This window comes from Halichoerus grypus, chromosome 3 (assembly GCF_964656455.1).
Source record: "Halichoerus grypus chromosome 3, mHalGry1.hap1.1, whole genome shotgun sequence".
NCBI lineage: Eukaryota > Metazoa > Chordata > Mammalia > Carnivora > Phocidae > Halichoerus > Halichoerus grypus.
In genome coordinates, this window is record NC_135714.1 from 182,521,564 (window position 1) to 182,541,417 (window position 19,854).

Below are 19,854 nucleotides of genomic sequence, written 5' to 3' on the forward strand. Positions count from 1 at the left end.
TCACAGAATTCCCGAGAACACCTGCCATGTCTTTGTTTCCACGTTACTTCCCATTCTGTATTTGTAGGCTCTAACTACATTCCTTTTAGACATTATCTTATTATACGTTTCCTGTTGCTCCAGGCTTTTGAGTTTTTTTTGTTTTGTTTTGTTTTTAATCTCTGGTTTCAGCCTGTTAATTCGTTCTCTTGGTTATAAGCTAACTGAATGATTTATGAGCTCCCTTGTATATTTCCACCAGCATCGTTGAGATGCCCGTGAGGATAGGACCTGAATCTGAGTCCTGCCAGATGTCGCCTGCTTTGCACTGTGCCTTTTGGCGTGAACAACGTGGCATTTCTAATCAGTGGGGAAAGCAAACTCATCACTGCATGGTGTTTAGGAGCTGGATACCTGTTGGAAAAAGAGAAAACTGGAGTCCGTTCTCATTCTTTAGATAAGATATGTAAAAATAAATTACAGATGGCTCTAAGATTTAAACTTTAATAACGAAGTCATAAAGACTATTAGAAGAAACATGAGTAAATTTTAAATATATCTTGGAATGGAGACAGAAGACTTTTTCTCCCCCCTAACCATGTCCCAGAACGTGGACGCCATAAAGGAAAAGACGAACTTTCCAAAAAGGGACATTTCATATGAAAATTAAAAGGTTCTGTTTGGCAAAAATTCCATAAATGAAGTCAAATGACAAAGAATGTACTTGGAAAAATGATTGCGGTATGTATGTCAGAGGGCCAATTCTTTTCATATGGAAAGAATTCTTAAAAATCAATAAGAAAAAAGATGGACAATGAGGAGGTTGAACTGATATTAACAGAAATAAGCATATTAAAACATCCTAATCTTTACTCTGTTTAGAAGTTCAATTGAAAACAATGAGATCTCACTTTTCTACCTATGAGAGGACCATGATGAAGTTTGGTAATACCCACTATTATAGATGATACAAGGAAATAGGCAGACATATATAGTTGATGAGTGTTTTTGAAGGTCATTTGTACAATATCTATCAGAATTTAAAAGGTCATTATCCTCAGACTCAGGAATTCTACTGACCCTGTAAATATTTTCCAGCAAGTATGCAAAAATAGCTACATAGATATTTGTTGTAACAGTGTTTATAATGGGGAAAAAAATGAAAGCAAATCATGTCAGTAGTACCCAGTGGAACGCTGTGATGATTTAAAATGTTGCAGTTCTCTGCGGCGCCTGGCTGACTCAGTCCGTGGAGCATGCAACTCTTGATCTCAGGGTTGTAGGTTTGAGCCCCATGTTGGGTGTAGAGATTACTTAAAAATATTTAAAAAAATTTTTTAATAAAAAAAGTTGCAATTCTCAATATCCTGATTGAGTCAAGATATTAAAAAGCAAATCCGTGTGTATAGTCTGATATCATGTGTTTTATAAAAAAGATCTATATCGGTCAGGAAGGTATTAGCTACAAATAATAAAAAGCCCGAGTGGGTGTATTTATCTTATGCCACAGGAAATCTGCATATGTTGGCAGTGCAGGGTTGGTACAGGGACCCAAGTATGCCATCTGTGCCTCCCGCACGCTGTCTTTCATTTCTACGTCCCTAATTGTGTGGGCCTCTGCCCTCATATTTTTTTCCCTTCATCCCAGCAAGATGGCTGTGCTCTACCAAGCCCCATGTCTGGATTTCCAGGTGGGAAAAAGATATAAAGAGAAAAGTAGGAGAAAGGGAAGACGTCTGTATCATAAAAGCCAGAATGTTTCCAGAAATCCTCAGCAGACTTCTGCTTACTTTTTGTTGGTTAGAACTATTCCACGGCTCTCTAGATCTTTAAGGGAAGCTGCAAAGGTAAGAATTTTAATTAGGCACATGTTTTTCCCTCACATGTAATGAAGGGTTCTGTGATTATAGACGAAGAGGAGAAGGAATATTAGGTAGGCAGCTAGAAGTGTGGCACTCTCTCTCTCTCTCTCTCGCTTTCTCTCTTTCTCTCTCTCACACACACACACACACACACACACACACACACAATCTGTGTTTGCATACGATACTTCTGGAAGGTACTTGAGAATTGGATAACAGTACAGTCTTCCTCGACTTACAGTGGGGTTATCCGTCATATGTCCTGATAAACCTTACCGTAAGTTGAAAATGCATTCAATACACCTAACCTCCTGAACATCATAGCTTAGCCTAGCCAGCCTGAAACGTGCTCCGAACTCTCACATTAGCCTCCAGTTGGGCAGAATCATCTAACACAATGCCTATTTTATAAGAAAGTTAGATACCTCATGTAACTGTGATTGACTACTAAAGGTGGAAAGCAGATTGCATGTGTGGGTACGGAGTGGTTGTCCGGGTGTGTGGGTCACTTACCCTCGTGATCATGTGGCTGACTGGGAGCTACAGCTCTCTGCCAGGGCCTAGCCTCCTGAGAACGGATCACACCGCAGGTCGCCAGCCCGGGGAAAGATCCAGATTCAAAATTCGAAGTGTGGTTTCCACCAGATGCATATGGCTTTCACACCATTGTAAGTCCTGGATCATCTGTAGTTACCTCTGTGGAACTGACCAGCAGTCAGGAGAAAGAGGGACATTTATTTTTCACTTTATATTGTTAATTCCCACTGAGAATTGTTTTGGGGTTGGGGGGGCGATTTCCTTGAGTTTATTCTGTACCTGACATTAGTATGAAATGGTTCCCATAAAGAAGGGAGCTAAGCCCTTCCTCATGAGCATGGTCTGATGGAGGGGCAGGGCAGAGGGGGCCCAGGTGGGCGTCCTTTTGAGAGACCCCCGGCAGGGGACTTGGATGCACAAGCAGCAGAGGGTGAGCAGGAGGCTGCCCAGGCTGGCGGCTGACAGTGCCGAGCCAGGCAGGCTGGGAGGGGGCAGGAGCTGCCCCGGATCCTCTCCTCAGGGTCCTCCAGCCCTGTGTCCTCGTCTGCCACTGGGATGGACTGCATGGCAGGGCCTCCCACGGGCTCTCAGACAGCTGGGCTGGGGGCTGGCTGGCACCAGGGTCACAAACCCTGCACACTTCCGCTGCTTCTGGCTTCCTTCTGGGCCAGGGTGCTCGAGCTGCGGGTGCCCCCAGCAGGTGCCTGGGCCAGGGGCAAGGCCCGGAATTTTTTTTTTTTTTTAAACAATGAATATGTGTTAAATGTAAAGGAAGGAAGTTGATAGGAAGTTGACATCAGTGCATTATCAGAACCCCTTGGGTACAGCTGTCCAGCCAGTTGGTATCTTGGACTCCTTCTAGGTCTGAGCCTCCTCAAATTATACAAGTTATAATTTATACGTTTTCCAGAAACTAAAGAAGAGGATTAAGAGTCAGCCTCATTGGTCACAAAAGAAACCTAGCATTTTGAAGATGTTCTTATTTAGTCTTCGTTATGGGCTGAATGTGACCCCCCAAAAAAATTCATATGTTGAAGTCCTAGCCGCCAGCACCCTAGAATGTGACTCTATATGGAGATAGGATCTTTTTCAAGATTTTTCTTTTATTTATTTATTTTTGTTAATTAATTAATTTTTATTTATTTTTTTTTTAAAGATTTTATTTATTTATTTGAGAGAGAGAATGAGAGAGAGCACATGAGAGGGGGGAGGGTCAGAGGGAGAAGCAGACTCCCTGCCGAGCAGGGAGCCCGATGCGGGACTCGATCCAGGGACTCTAGGATCATGACCTGAGCCGAAGGCAGTCGCCTAACCAACTGAGCCACCCAGGCGCCCCTATTTTTGTTAATTTAGACTGAACGTGGAGCCCAGTGCGGGGCTCGATCTCACCACCTTGAGATCACGACCTGAGCAGAAATCAGGAGTTGGTCGCTTAATTGAGCCACCCAGGCATCCTGGAGATAGGGTCTTTAAAAAGGAGATTAAAATTAAATGAGGTCATGAGGGAAGGCCCTAACCCAATATGACTGGTGTCCTCATAAGAAGATGAGATTAGGGGCGCCTGGGTGGCTCAGTCAGTTAAGCGTCTGCCTTCGGCTTAGGTCATGATCCCAGGGTCCTGGGATCAAGCCCCCCATCGGGTTCCCCACTCAGCAGGGAGTCTGCTTCTCCCCCTCACTTTGCCCACCCCCCACCCCCCTGCTCATGCATGCTCTCTCTCACTCTGTCTCAAATAAATAAACAAAATCTTAAAAAAAAAAAAAAAAAAAAGATGAGACTAGGACCCAGACACAAACAGAGAGGGAAGACCACATGAGGGCACAGGGAGAGCAGGGAGAGAACAAGATGGCCATCTATGAGCCCAGGACAGAAGCTTTAGAAGAAACCATCCCTGTTGACACTTCCATCTCAGACTTCTAGCCTCCAGCATTGTGAGAAAACCACTTTCTGTTCTTTAAGCCGCCCAGTCTGTGACATTATATTATGGCAGCCCTAGCAAACAAATACATTCTTCTATCCCTTTAAACTTTGGTGGGGATAGTTCCGTGTTTTACAGAATCTCAGGATAGTCGAGATTGCCCTAGGCTTGGCTACTCCCGTCTTCTTTTCCCAGGTGAAAGCTGGTCTCCAGGGTGACTAGGCTGGGAACCTGGAAATACTGAATGTGGGCTGGGACAGATCTCTGACAGGGCTTTCTAAAGGGCCTCCTTGCTGTGAATGCCTCATTCCCGGGTTCCTTGGAGCCCTGCCTCCAGCTTTCTTGCCTGGTCTCTGATCCATTTTCTTTCCTTGAACTCTAGGACCGATGGATGCTCTCCCTCACTCTGGCCTCTGATGGCTAAATCCATCTTGATCACAAACAATTTTCTCTCTTACAGATGATCTGCACCTGAGTGTTGGGATCCTGTATTATATGAGTTGCCTTAAAATACATACTGGCAAGAATTATATTCCACTTCTGATGGAGCAGGAAAGGGTGTGTGTGTGTGTGTGTGTGTGTGTGTGTGTGAGTGAGTGAGTGAGAGAGAGAGAGAGAGAAAACCCTTGCCCTTGAAGTTTCAGGTTTTGGGGTCTGCACACCTCCAGCTTAACACTCTGCCTGAGCCAGGGCCTTGGCCTCCGCCAGGACCAAAGGACTCTGAAATGGCCTGCAGTGGTCCTTCTTTAAGGGAGGCTTGAACTTTTGGGGGGCCATTTTCCCTGTGCCAGTGGATAATGACTGCAGGGTCACCCATGTGCTGGGTTAGGAGGGAACCAGGCCTGCATTTCTAACAGCTGTCAGTTGACTGAAGGTGAGCAGAGGTTGCCTTCACGGCATTCCCATCCCTGCTGAGCCCCTGGAGAGGGAAGCCTCATCTGTGAGGTTTGCCTGTCTGCTCACCAGTCTCTTCTCAGGAAGTGTGTAGCCTGGGTGGGATGGGGTCGCCTCGTTGGTCAGCAGGTCTACCTTGTGGACAGGCCGGTGAGCACAGAGCTGCACAGATGGAAATATTTAGGTCTGGCTAAATGCACGCAACTGTGAGCTCCTGGAAGCTCCTGGTTTTTACTAAGTGGGGAATGAAACGCACTTTTATTTATATAGAAAATTAAATCTTGCTCTTTTTGTATGGTTTATGATTTTTTTTTTTTTCCACTCTAGGGAACTTTGCCATGATAGCGAAGAGTAACAGACCTTTTCTGTGAGCACTCAAACTCCTATATATACAGGGTGGCTGAGTTCTTTGAAGCCTAGGGAGACAGATGAATATCTGAGAAGAAGGCTTTACGGGCCATATCATATCTTTTCTTGGGGCCCTGACTGTTGTCTGTGCTGGGTGTGAGACAGAGCCACACATACCATCCTCTGGGTACCAGTGGGATGCGGTCCCTTGCATCGAAGCATGAGGGGGGTAAAGTAGGGAATCGATGAGAGGGTGGCTGGGGAGAGCCCAGGCCATGTTTGTTTGGCCTGTTTGAGAGATTGTTCTACTTCATGCCAAATTTGCATGTCTAACTTGAGAAACCTAGAAAATTTAGTAGAAAATACATTTTCACAGTATTTTAAGCTGGAACAGACTATTTTAAGCTGAACAGACCCTGAAGATAAACCAGTTCAGCTTCTTCCTTTGGCAGCTGAAGGACTGGGGCCCAGAAGAGTCAGGGTTTGTCAGGAACGTGCAGGAGTCAGTGCAGCCCTGGGAGTAGAACCCAGGTCTCAGTGTCATGCTTGCCCAGTAGCGATGCTTACTGGGCTTTCACAAAGCATCTTCCTAGATATAGAGAAATACCTTGTTACTCATAAAGCCAAGTCTTCAAAAGTTGTTTTTATAATAACTTATGAGAGCTTTGTAATTAGTTGAAAATAATACCTTGTAGTTAATGAAAGAAATGGTTATGCTCAGTAAAAGCTGTTTATTAATTATTATGTTCCAGTCAGTGCTTGCAAATTAATTTAAGGGATGAAAAGCAGGATTATGTCAAGAGTTAGAGTGATCCTCAGAATCTAAGGAAAGGAAACAAGTCCAAGCTTTCCTTATGTGACTTGGAACTTGGGACTGGTGTGTGTTGCTCTGTTCCTCTGTCCCAGTCTCTCTCTGAGTCCCCCGTCCCCCATCCCCTGTCTGATGGGCCCTCAGGTCCTGTCATTCAACTTGTCGGTCACCTTGACTCCCATCTCCAGTCCCCTGACTTGATCCCCTACCCCCATCTCAGTCCCCTGTCCCCCAGCTTGGTTTCCCTCCCAACTTCTGTCCCTCTCTCTCTCCCTAAGGACTTGCCCCCATTTTTTTCTCCCCTCAGACCAGCTTCCTCTGCAGCTGACATGTGATGCAGGTGACCGCCCCAGCCTCTCTCTGCTTCACTCACTAATTCTGTCTCTCACCCCAATTCCCAGTTCCCCACGGAGCCATCTGATCCGCCTACTTCACCTTTTCTCACCAGGCTGCGAGTTGCTGCCACTCTTCAGAACGGGCTGCCTGTGGCCGGGTGGCCAGCCCTGGGCAGAGGCCAGGGACCCTGGGGGCCTCAGGAGCCCTGGGAAAGGCAGCCGGCCTCCAGCTAGACCCCGTGTGTATGACCTCGTTCAGTCCTCACGCCGGGCCTACAAGGCATGCAGTGTCGTCTCTCAGGGGGGCGTGGACACCTGGGCTTAGTGTCCTTAAAGCCGTTTGCTCAGGGACCCACTGCCGGGAGGTGGTGCGGCTGGGAGCCAGCCCCTGAGGTCAGCACTGCACCCTCCTCCTCCTCGTGCTGGGCTCTTCTGAAGCGAGTCCGCGCATTCCCGGGAAGTCACCGTGCTCTGATGCTAGGTAGACCCAGCTGTCTTTTGCATGCGTTTTGAAGTTACTGTTAAGGCCCTTGGGCTGTCTGTAGACTTGAGATCAGTAGGATTTTATGAAAACCTGGCTTGAGACCCTGCGTGATATCTACTAACATCTTCACACGCTTGGGGCCCGACAAGGATTTCTTTGATCTAGGTCAAGTCCTCGCAGAAATGCCATAGTGAGATTTCAACATCATGAGCTGGTTGTCAGGATTTTAAAAAGCGCCCCCCCCCCACCTCTTTTAAAGAAAATGCAAAGCTCTGGCATAAATCAAATTTTTAATCAGTGGAGATTGGTTTATATTTTCGTAGCCCCTGGCACCAGTAAAGATCTTACATGGACAGAAGACCTGTAAGTGTATTTGGGAGGGAGGTGATCCTTTGCACACCATCCTCCTTGCTGAGCAAAGATGGTTAAGTACTTCCTTGCATTCCGTGAAATTTGCTGCGATGCAATCTAAGAACCGAGAAATGGAGGGTGGAAATGGGCTTAGTAGTAAGTGACCTTCTGTTTCCACTCCCTCCTCCTTGTTCTTTGACCTCCTGCTGCAGGGGCCTTGGGGGCACAGTAAACCCAGCACAGAAGCCGCTAATCCCCCAGCCTTTCGTTCTGGCTCCATCCAGCAGCTGCCCCCTCTCACCCCGAGGCCAGGCAGGGAGCCGCTCAGACCAGCTGTGTAACCTAGACCCAGATACCTTCCCCTTCCGACTCACGTGCTCTCTCACCTCTGTTGGCTTGTAAAGGAAGAAGGGTAGGAAAGGATGCGGAAACTAGAAGCCTCTGCTTGCTGGAGGAGCTTTTCTCTGTCACTTGTGCTATTTTTTCTTAGATGTGTGATCTGGGTTTGTGAAAAGCTTCCAGTGGCTTCTCCTTTTAGATCATTTCATTCCACGATGCAAATGGCATCTCCACTGAGTCTGGAATCACGCTTAGTACTTGGCCAGAGCCCCTTGCTTCACCACCTGGCCAGCTGACTGCAGTTTGCCCCGGGGCACTCCTGATTCTGAGATGCCACCAGCGCAGGAGTCCGCCTGCCCTGCGGGAGGGTTGGGGGCGTGGGGAGGGGGCGGGGAGGGCTCCCTGGGGAGGACCTCAGGGCGGGGCTGTGGGCGGCAAATTCACCCTCCGGGGGCACATGAGACTGTTCAGGAAATGGGGGGGGGGAGGGTGGTGGCAAAAAGCAACCAAACAAAAGGGCCCCATTAAAAAATGGTTGTGTGACATGAGTCTATTTTTGTAAAATTGTGTGAGTGTGGGCAGGGGAATGAGGGCCAGGGAAGAGAAAGATACTGATATCAGATGAATGAAGAAATGGCGAACAAATGTAGTTGTCACTCTGACACCTCTGTCAGCTAATATGCAGTCAGAGGAAAGAAAAGAATGTTGCACTTATGCTTCTGCCTGATGGAAAAGAAATCAACCAAAAAAATCCCTGGTGTGTAAGATAAGCATTCAGTATGTCTGAGCTGAGCAAGGAGAGAGGCAAGGAAGGGGACCTGGGGGACGCCTGGGTGGCTCAGTCGGTTAAGTGACTGCCTTCGGCTCAGGTCATGATCCCGGATTCCTGGGGTTGAGTCCCGCATCGGGCTCCCGGCTCGGCGGGGAGCCTGTTTCTCCCTCTGACCCTCTCCCCTCTCCCCTCTCATGCTGTTTCTCTCTCTTAAATAAATAAATAAATAAAATCTAAAAAAAGGAAGGGGACCTGGATACTTGGGAAGGGGGAAAGGGAGGAAAGGGATTCTCACTTTTCCTTTACACGTTTTATGTTAATTACTTGTTAAAACCAGCACGAGTTAACTTTTTTATAATTAATAAATATAAAGAAATCCTTAAACAAGAAATCTAAAGAGAAAAAAGGAAAAAAATTAAACTTACACTGGGGTAGATTATTTTAAGTTTTATCTTTATTTTTTGGTTTTAAATATTCTTTTCTTTTCTTTTTTTTTTTTTTAAGTAATCTCTGTGCCTGACATGGGGCGCAAACTCACAACCCCAAGATCAAGAGTCACACGCTCTACTGACTGAGCCAGCCAAGGCTCGACTTAAGTTTTATGTTTAATAGGTAGTCTCTGTAAGTGGTGGGTATCTCTCAGAAGGCTCTATGGGGAAAAGAAAGTCTTCTCTCTTGTCCATGGCCATCCATCCCCCGCCACACCCCCCGCTGGAGACAGCCAGGATTCCCGGGTATCCTTGCAGAGATGCTCTGTGTTTTTACAAATATATATGGCATGTATTAATAGGGGAAGAGAGAGGTTTCCACCCCCCAGCCTCCAAAATAGTAGCAGAATAGAAACACTGCTTTGGGCCATTTTTTTTTTTTTTTAAGTTAAAAATACACTCTGGACATACTGATACATGTAGAGCTGTCTGGTGTTTTTTTTTATTGATTGTATGATATTCCATTATCTAAGCTGTTTTTATTTTTATTTTTATTATTTTTTAAAGTTTTTTTTTTTATTTATTTTTTGACAGAGGGACACAGCGAGAGAAGGAACACAAGCAGGGGGAGTGGGCAGAGGGAGAAGCAGGCTTCCTGCGGAGCAGGAAGCCTGATGCGGGGCTCGATCCCAGGACCCTGGGATCACGACCTGAGCCGAAGGCAGACGCTTAACGACTGAGCCACCCAGGCGCCCCCTAAGCTGTTTTTATTTAACCAGGCTTCTATCAATGAGCATTTGAGTTGTTTTCAGTCTTTCACTTTAGAAACCATACCAAAGACCTACTTGGGACTATATCCTTTGACATTTGTGGGTATAGCTGTAGAAGAAATACGTCAAAGTGGAATGCCAAATTTCTCTCCAAAGAAGGGGTACACATTGACTCTTCCTCCAGAAATGTACAAAAGTGCTAGGTGTTCTTTAGAGGGCCCATGCTGCCTTGGAGGTGGGATATACCATAATGGTAGCAACAGGGATTTGGGGGAAGGTGATAGGAGAGTCAGGCCTTTTCAGTTGCTCTTCTGATAGGCCCGTCTCTTTCCAGAAGTTACTTTTGCATAAACTTTGGTTTCAGGTGAACAAGGATATGAGGAAGAAATGAACATTTAGTGAGCTGCTACCATGTGCCAGGCAGAGGGTTAGGTCAGTTTCATTCTTCTAGCACTCTTATGAGGTATATGTTCGGCGTTTCTTATCCACACTTCACAGATGAGAGCAGGGAGGCTCAGAGAGGCTAGATAACTTCCCCAAGGCCACACAGTGGGTAAGTGGCAAAGCCACTTCTCAGACTTTGTCAGTGCACTCATGCTCATGTTGATCCTCCTCCCCTGTCTCTTGGAAATTTAGAAATCTCTGTAGCTCTTGTGTTGCAGAAAATCTGGGGATGCACTGGAGCGATGAGCTAGTCATAGAAGACCGACGTCACCTACGTCTGACCTACAGATGTGTGATCTTGCTTGTGCCTCAGAAATCCCTTTCCATGGGTCTGTGGGGTGGACGGACAGAGTTTGTTGTGGGGTTATGTGGATTGTCCGTGACCTACAAAGGGCTGTGTTCCAAAAATTCCTTTTCGTCTACTGACTCTAAAGGGGAAGACATAGTCCTGAAGTGACAGTGCTCTAAGTGCTGGTTTGGCTTCCGGGCTGAACCACAAAACCCATATAACCTACAAAATTCTGGAAGAGTATTCGTGGCCATATGTCTTGGCACTGTCCATAGGGGAATGTGTGGGTGAGGACATAGGGATAGATAAGGGCTAAGAGGCCACAGTGAGGATGAAGATACGAAAGGCCAGAGCTCCCACATCTGAGGCCTGGGCTGGCTACAGTGAGGCTGGGGCTGGGGCCAAGGAGACAGGGCGAGAGAAGGCTTGCTTTTTGGAATCATTAAAAGCATCACTGCTAAGAGGAGTGAGGCCACTTATTATTTTCGAAAGTCAAATGTTTGTAGGTTGGCAATTGCCTATACTTTTTTGTTTCAAATGGCTTTTTTAGACTGGTAACCTCTGATGCAAACTTGGCTTCAGTTAAAGAGTTTGGATATAATTTGGCATACTTTCTCAGCTCACGAAATAAAGGAGCTTTTTCCCCCATAAAAAGCAGGACAAATTTTCTCATAGATGCTGGAGAGCATTATGCGCGCATTTTCTGGTGTAATTTCCAGTCTAAGTGGAGAGACAGCGGTGCTCTTTTGAGCTGCTTTTGTGAGCCAGCCACTGGGTTCCCCTGGGCTTCCAGACTGAATGGGAGCCAGTGTCTTTACCCTTAGCCTTGTCTCCTAGAAGTTTGGTGGAATGGTGTTGGATGAACGAAAGCGTAAGTCTCACTTCTGTGTGATAATACTCTTAACTTTGTAATAGGCAGAGAGCAATTTCCTGAAGTGGAAGAGGAAGAGAGGAGAAAGAAGCCAAGCTTCCATGTCTCTAGGGGATTAGAGGCACATGGGCGTCTGACCCCTTGACTTCCCTTATATGTCAGCTCTTGCATGTTTGTCCTGTAGAAGCTGTCGTTGGTTGTCCCATATTATTGGTCCTCCTCAGAAGTTTACAACCATCAATTATCTCTAACTACTTCGACCTACTAATTTTATAGCCATTGGTGGTTGGCGTCACCTACCAATTATTACTAGGTATTAGACGCTATGTTGTTGTTGTTTTAAAATACTTTATTTATTTATTTGAGAGTGAAAGAGCAAGAGAAAACAAGCAGAGGGGAGGGGCAGGCAGAGGGAGAGGGAGAAGCAGGCTCCCTTCTGAGCAGGGAGCCTGACGCGGGACTTGATCCCAGGACCCTGGGATCATGACCTGAGCCAAAGGCAAATGCTTAACCAACTGAGCCACCCAGGTGCCCCTATTTAACTTAATTTATTTATTGCCCATTTTAAAAACTGGGTTTCTTTGTTTTCTTATTGAGTTTTGACTTTTGTTCTTTATATATTCTAGATACAAGTCCTTTAAATCCGATACATCCTTTGCAAATACTTTCTCCCCATCTGTGACTTGTCTTTTGATTCAGTGTCTTTAGAAGCATTGAAGTTTTTAACCTTGATGACAAGCTAACCATTTAGAAAGGAATGATTTCACTCATAGTATAGGAAGTACTTCAGATCCAGTAGCCACACTTCACTTTTAGCTAGGATAGAGTAACAGAGACTATATTTACCGTCACATCTGAAAAAAACAAAACAAACCAGCAACATATATAGAATGATGATTTTCAAGACCCCGAGCATCAGGCAACAAAGGACAGTGATCCTGAGAGATGGGGAACAAAGGAAGTGGGCCTCATAACTGCCCCAGCTTAGCACCCTCGGCTGCCGGGTGGGGAGGACACCAAGGCATCCTGGCCGGCTCCCTGAGTGAAGGAGCCAAAGGGAACTAGAGCTTTAGAGTTAGCAGGACAGAGGCCTGGGGAAGAGAAGGAACTCCAGAGATCTGCGGAGCAGCGTCCCCTGGAAAACCCAGCAGGGTGCTGCTCAGAGCCTGTATGAGAGGAAACCCTACGACTGGGAAAAGAAGCGGGGCGCTAAGAACTTATTTCAGCTGGAGTCTCCCCTACCTCACATCCAGAGCACTAAATAATTCGTGGTACCTCTGCTCCCTCCTGTCTCCCCCGCTCATCCCTACTACTCTCAAAATAACCCATTTTCAGCGGCAGTTCAGAAGAGGGCGTTTTTAGCTACACTTACAGGTTTCCCTAAAGTGTCTCTGAACTGTGTCATCCTTAACATTTAGAAAATATTTGAAGATTTTGACGTTAGAATCTCCCCAAGGGGATTTTGACTCTGTAATGGCTTTTCAGTTTGAAAAAGATAGCAGAATCAAGTAAGACAGAAAAGCAGGGTGATTTCCCGGGGCCCTTCTGGTTGTTGCCCCCGGCCGTGGTGCGTGGAGGAGGCAGTGTGTGCGGGGATGTTTGGCAACCGGCCCTGACTGGGCATTTGTATACCCTTTGGAAGGAAAGGCTGTAGACTTCGGCCCTAAGGGCTTGACTGTGCACTGACCAGTGTCAGATTTGGAACCAGAGACCTGAGGGAACTTGAGAGGCTGCCTTGTATGTGCCCTCAATCTGTGGATTCCCCCATTGATTGATTCAGGTTTTCACCATGTCCTGAGGGCCTCCTGTGCGCCAGGCACTGTTCTGGATGCTGGGGATCCAACAGTGAGCAAGGAAAATCTCCACACTTGTGGAGCTTACCTGGTCTAACAAGAGACACACCATCTGTGTCAGGTAGACAGAAATCTTATGAAGAAAAATAAATGAGGCAATGGAATGTGCAGGGACGGGGAGGTGGGGATGCCATTTCATGCAAGGTGGTCAGGGAGTTTTTTTTGTTTTTTGAGTTGGTGATAGTTGAGCAGAGACCTGAATGAAGCATGTATGGGGGATGAGGGGAGGGTGGGGAGCAAAGTGGTCAGGACAGGGAGCAGGATGAAAGCACAAGGGCAGGAAGTAGACAGGAGCAGATCACATGGGACCTTGTAGAACTTTGTGAGGACTTGGGCTTTGTTCCCAGCGAGGGTTCTGAGTACAGTGACATGACCTGATCTGCATTCTAAAAGAACCCATCCGGCTTTAGTGGGGAAATGGACCATGGAGGCCAGAGGTGGGCTAGGAGGGCACACCTGCTAGGCGTGGGCAAGGGAGCTGATCAAGTGGTCAGATAGGTTGGGTGTGATTGAAATAGAGCAGCAGGATGGCTGATGCTGTGGGATGTGGGTGTGGGATGTGAGGGAAAAGGAGGGTCAGGGTGGCTCTACATTTTTTGTCCAAAGTAGCTGGAAGAACGGAGTGGACACTTATGGACATGGGGAGGACTTGGAAAGGAGTAACTTCGGGGAGGTAGGGCCAATGGAATCAAGAGTTTGATTTTGGACATGTCAGTATCCAAGTGACCATGTTTAATAGGTAGTTGGATCTTGGTCCGATACTCAGTAAAAAGCTCGAGACAAGGTGAATGGAGACCCAGGCAAGGCAAATGGCCTAGTTGAGTGGTGGGTTCTACATAGACCAAACTGCTCAGAGAACTGGCTCCTCCTCGGTACTACCCTTTCCCCACGTGAAGCTAAGCCCGTTTGGGTGATCCCATACTTTCTAATTGGCTTTAATGCTTTCACGACTATGTTCTTTTCTTTCTCTCTCTGTATTTAGCTTTCAGTCTGGAAGACAGCTGTATCTGCTTCAAGATGAGGTGCCACTGAAATATAAAGAATTCTTTCTTGTTTGTAATTGCAATTGTAAGAGGTTAGAGAGGCCAAGGAGTTCTGGGTTTCCACCGTTCATGCAATTTAATACTTTTCAGGTCATCATGGATGCTTGTTGGTTGTTTATAATGGCCCCAAGTCCAGTCTGGATCTTCCGGGAATGAGACTCGGGCGAGGGGGGGGTAAGTAAAGGGAAGCTCATGTTGGGGGAAGACCTCGCCCCCTCCCCCCCCCTCCCCCCGCTGTAGGTTCTCCTGTAGGGTTTGTTTATGCGTGTGGGAGAGATCAGCCATGTGCAAAATAAGCAAGCTGGACCATCTCAGGGCTCCTTCCAGACTTAAGTTTGTGGGTTTCTCTGGTCTCCCAGGCCCTTCCTTGGCTTGCCCGACCCAGGCTGACATTCACTTCTTTTTCCTCCCAAGAAAAATGAACTTGTAGAAATCTTGTCATCTTCCTTGTTAGGAGACAAGCAAATCTATGGCTTCTGATCATCCTAGCACTTCCGAATCAGGTCGATTTTGATAAGGCTGTTGGGCCAGTGTTTCAAATTTCAGTTCAAATCATAAAAGTTCCTCCCATTTACAGTTGAAAGGAAAGCTACGGTTGGAGAGAGACAGTTTTAGTCGGAATGCTTTCATGCTGTCTGCGTTCACTTCTCTGAGCCTGGAACCGTTTCCACTAAGAAGTAGGTGACAGGCTATCCAAATAAAGAGTAACCTTTTGAAAGCACTTCAGGCCAGCAGTGTGGGCTTTTTATAATCCTCACTTGCCTTTTGAGAGAGGGAGGGCCAAGTTGGGTTTGGGCTCTGCTTCCCCCCCTACCTTCCCCCATACACACTTTGATCTGTGAAGCATGTCTAATCCTTAGCCAAGTCTGTTGGAACTTTATCCAGAGCAGGAAAAAGGGAAATATTTTTCCTTTCTTGGGTGGATTTGTATTTATATAAACCCTTAGCAATGAAAATGGAGCCAAGTGGCAGGCACATGCGTGTGAGGAGAGGCAAGTTGAGTCAATGGTGGAAGAGGCCTGGACCAGCTTTGATTTGGGTCAGACTAAGGGTCAGTGAGGACAGGGCGGTATAAGTCCTCATGGGCATTTTCTGAGGGACGAATGTATACGTGGGGCCATCACCAACAGCCTGGCTGAGCCAGCAGCCGACGGGTTACCTTCAGATCACAGCTCCAGTGGGATTTGTGTGTGTATGGGGTGGATTCATTCACTTCATGTTTGTTGTTGCTACTGAGAGAATAGTGTTGTAGAGGGCCTTAGCTGTCCTCTGTAACTTCAACTCTGGAAGCTTTACTTTCTCACAGTGTGTCCATTATTGATTGACCTGCATGAATTTGTCAACCCTTTCTGGACTAGCCCTTGGCACTTCCTGTGGGTAGTGAGTTTTAAAATGTGCTTGCCATGGTCTGAACGCTTTCCTGTCAGAAAACTACCTCATCTAAGTTTCCAGTGGTGCCTCATGGTTCTGCCTTTCTAGGATGCATCGGGCTTTATTTTTAGACGTTCTAGAGAAATCTTGTATATAATCTAAAAATAGGATATCTTGTTATTGTGTTATTGCACTTTGTATATTATTTGGGCTAATCTGGGACTGATAAAGACTCCGAGACCAGAAAGTGTAAAGAACTTTGATATAATCTTTTATTTTGCTGGGTTCACTCTTTTAGATCCAAAGGCAAAGCCCTTCCTAGTAGGCTCCTGAACTTCCTGCAACTTCCCTGGAGTCATTTCTCCTCCGTGTAATAAATACCACCATGGCCAGGTTCACCTGCTGTCCTAGATGTTTATTCTGGCCCCCAGGAATATTTATCTTGTGTCTGCTGGAACCTCACCCTTTAAAGTGGAATCCTCATGAAGCTTCTACCTGGTATCTCGTCCCAGTGCAGTGATGAACACTGGGGGAAGGAGACTCTGTAGATCAGAGACCCTGAGGCTTTTCAGCAGGTGCAGAGTCTAGGCACAACAGCAGCCTGGAGGAGGGGGGTATGGGGCTCTAAATCCGCTCTAGGTGATAGAAATAGGGGGCTGTAGGCAAGGCAATTGCAGCAAGCCAAGCATGAGGAAGTGGTAGGAAAGAAGGCTACAGAGGATTGGATGTATGTGAATAAAAAAACAAAAAAGGAAAACAGACTTGAGGACAAGGAAGTGTGAGCCTGTAATGTGAAGGAAGTGACAAAATTCAGGCGGAGATTTGAAAAGAAATCATGTTAGCAGGTTTTTTTTCCTTCTGGTTGAACTCTGGTCAAATGCTTTGGAAGGGGTGCTGTGACCTTAGGTCTCAACTCTTGATCCAGAAGAGAGCAGAGTACTTCTCCATCAGGGAGGGGCTGAATGCAGCCCTTCTTGGCGAAGCATGCCCGAGATACTAGTCACTCCTTCTGTCCCTCAAACAAACAAACAAACAAACAAACAAACAAACAAAGCTTTATGTAATTAGTAAGCAGACATTACTATTAGGACACTCCTCTCTTGGGAATTGGGCCAAACAAGGAAAAGCTGAGTTTGCCCACTCCAGACGGAGCACCTTCCATAAAAGGAAAAATTAAAGGTATCAGTCGTTTGTGCCCAGTGTGGGGTTCCTGCTCGGCTTGGCTTCTGTTATTCATTAGGAGAGTCTGAGGACTTCACAGGTTAGAATCACTGTGTGAGTCACAGAAGTAATCAAGATTGTGATCTCTGTTTCTCCTGCCTGTAACTGTCACCACCACCACCACCTTGGAGGATATTGGGGAGAAGTTGAAGCAACGTGTTGAAATTTAGTTTGTTTAGTGCAGTCTGACGAGCAGGCCCTGAAAACTTGCTGAATTTAGGAACTGAGTTGCACCTTTAGTTCAAGGGCATGTCCAAGAACCCCAGTTGACCTGCTTCTGTTTGGCTTGATGATTGTACTCTTACTGATGAGACTTCACAAATTGTCCCCAAAGCATCAGGGCATAGAAGGCCATTTGAATATTTAAAAAAAAAAAAAATCCCAGCTTTCAGAATCAAAACTGGTCTTGAGAATTCAACAAATGGCTGGAGACAGAAATGTCTTCACATTGTTAAATTGCCCAGAACTCAGTAGATTCCTACATTTTGAAGAATCGCAGGGCTGTATGTTGAAAATGAAAACACAATTTTACGAGAAGTTCATAATTTCTGATGGTGTGAGTTTTTGCAGTTGCCTTTAGAATTCATACCTTGGGATGTATCCAGTTATTAAGTGGTCCTCTCATTGACTCATTTCCAAGAGGAACTAACTGAGCCAAAAGCAGACTCTGCTCACAGGAAGAATGCAGCATCTCTGTGGCTTTGGGGAGCCTTTTTGGAGTCCCAGAACTCTCTAGAAGTACCTGTAGCCAAGTGCTGGACAATGTCTGCAGGTATTGGAGCTGACTTCCAATGACCCAGCAGGAAGATTCCTGCTGAACCTCTGGGTACCCCAGCCGGTTTCCTGGCAAGCTCAGTGGGCACCTTCCAGGGAGTTTTGGGGGTGTCCCAGCTGGCTTTCCCATGAATTCAGCGGCACCCACGGAGGGAATTTTCCAAGGACTGCAGCCGGTGCCCCCTCCAGCCTCTGAGTGAGCTTGACAGCATGCTCTCCCCACCCCCAGACAGCTTCCCAGGGAATTTTGTCAGCACCCAGAGGATAGGTGCCGGCCTGCCGGCTTTGTCTGGCCTACGGTTCCAGGGGCCGGCACCATACCCTGTCCTGAAGAAGAGGACCATGAGAAGGACGACTGCCAGAGATGGGCACAGTTCCGGGCTCCGAAACGGAAGACCCGCATCTGTTTCTGCTCTTTACAGACTCGCTACACTCCTTCCCGCACGTCACTTTCTCGCCCCCCCCGCCCCGCCCCGCCGAAAGAATTAATAATCAAAGGGCTGAGACCAAAGCTGCTTAACAAAATGGAATTTCTTTTAAAGACTACCAAAACACCCAACCTGGTCTATTTATTTTATTTCTTCTGAGCCGTGGCCAATCAGGAGGCGCCCAGCCGTGGTCCTGAGGGAGGCACCGTCGTGGGAGGGGGTGCAGGCATAGGGGGACCCTCCTCTGAAATGGCAGCCAAGTCTACAAATGGTTGGTTATGTGGAACCAGCAGGTATTGGGGGATCTCGTCTGCCTCTTCTCACACTCGTAAGTGTGCATGATGGCATGTTTTTAAATTGAACGTTTTAATGTTGAATGTTTACTTCTCCTGTGTATATACTCTCTGGGCTTTATTTCGTCTTAAGACAAGGTGTCCTGTTCCCTCCTTCTGGCTCTCCTCTTCCATATAAAGTGACCGTGGAGTTCTCCGGTCTCTGCTGTCTCTGATAACTTGGTGGGCTTGCCAAGTGGGGGGACCTTCGTGCTCATGGTTTCGGACGATGCTGCCTTTACCCTGAGGAGACGTGGGAACCATGCATTCGTGCACCTCATGGCCGCTACTCGAGAGTCGCACTTCATTAAAATACAGCAGTGGACTTGGAGGGGCGAGGGGTGTGACTTTTAGAATAGTAGAGCTGAAGGTACCCCGAAAGACATCCAGATAAGTTACTTAATAGAACCTATATCATTGTTTGTTTTAATACCTAAGACCACTCTGCTTGTTTTGAGGGATGTTCATAACTGAGATCTTTATCCCGGATCAGGAAGTGGGTTTCATTTACACTGAAAAGAAGTGTTTGGGGCGTTTAATATTGTGATTTGAGTCATTACTATGATCAGTTTGTAGTATTTTGAGTAATGTGCCCAATATTTGAGAATTCTGATACTTAGTAGAAAAAGGTGAAAAAGAGTTTGTTCCACTTATCTTCTGTTGATTTTTTTTTTTTTTAAATCATAATAAGACTTAGCATTCTGTTCTTCCACGGAGGGGGGGAAACAGTTGATGTGGTAGCTTTTTAATGCCAGAAATCTCGAGCCGGAGTAATTAAGAACAGTTTTTCATAATTTTCAATAATTTTCATAATTTTCAATAATTTTTCATGATAAAGCCTAATACAACCTTAGTGATTGCAGTGTTCTGTGCATGAGGCCAAATTTCTGCTTCTTCAGGAAGACGGATGGCATTGTGTACTTACTGCACATGAATAGAAAATCTCCGACAGAAGAGAATGCATTAGCATTTACAGCTGGCCTTTCCCTTCAGTTGTGAAACATGCTTTTGTCTTGTTTTACTATTGACTCAAACATAATAATAAATAAATAACCTCAGGACCATTTCATCTTGAATGGCCCATTTCACTCTAAACTCATTTGTGTTCTTTGTCAGTTGCTCTTTCTAATTAGAATGTACTTTTAAGTTGACTCTGCCACCCAGAAATGTCAGTCTCATAATTTTTAATGACTGCAGAGGATCCCACCTTATTAGTGTGTAGTAGTTTTTCATCATCTCCCCGTTGTCGGACATTTGAGAGGGTTACCAAGTTTTCACTGTTTTGTAAATAGCGTGGCTATGAGCAATCATTGTATAATTTTTGTCAGAGAGAAAGGCCTTGAAGCAAGTTCCTGAAAATGGAAATACACCAGGTCACATGTATATCTGTCCTCACTTTA

General features: G+C 46.2%; 1 protein-coding gene across 5 annotated transcripts in view; it reads left to right on the forward strand.

The window, feature by feature from the left end:
• Nucleotides 1-19,854, forward strand: part of MFHAS1 (multifunctional ROCO family signaling regulator 1) — a 98,128-nt gene that overhangs the window by 61,733 nt on the left and 16,541 nt on the right. For 3 of the 5 annotated variants that reach the window (XR_013446653.1, XM_078069666.1, XM_078069665.1), the window contains exon 2: nt 14,419-14,502. The exons of the other annotated variants lie outside the window; for them this stretch is intronic. Coding sequence is in view for 2 of the 3 variants with exons in the window: in XM_078069666.1 (XP_077925792.1) it covers nt 14,419-14,502 (84 nt within the window). In the remaining variant the exon portion in view is untranslated. The remainder of the gene's footprint in view (nt 1-14,418; nt 14,503-19,854) is intronic. 5 annotated transcript variants of the gene reach the window in all.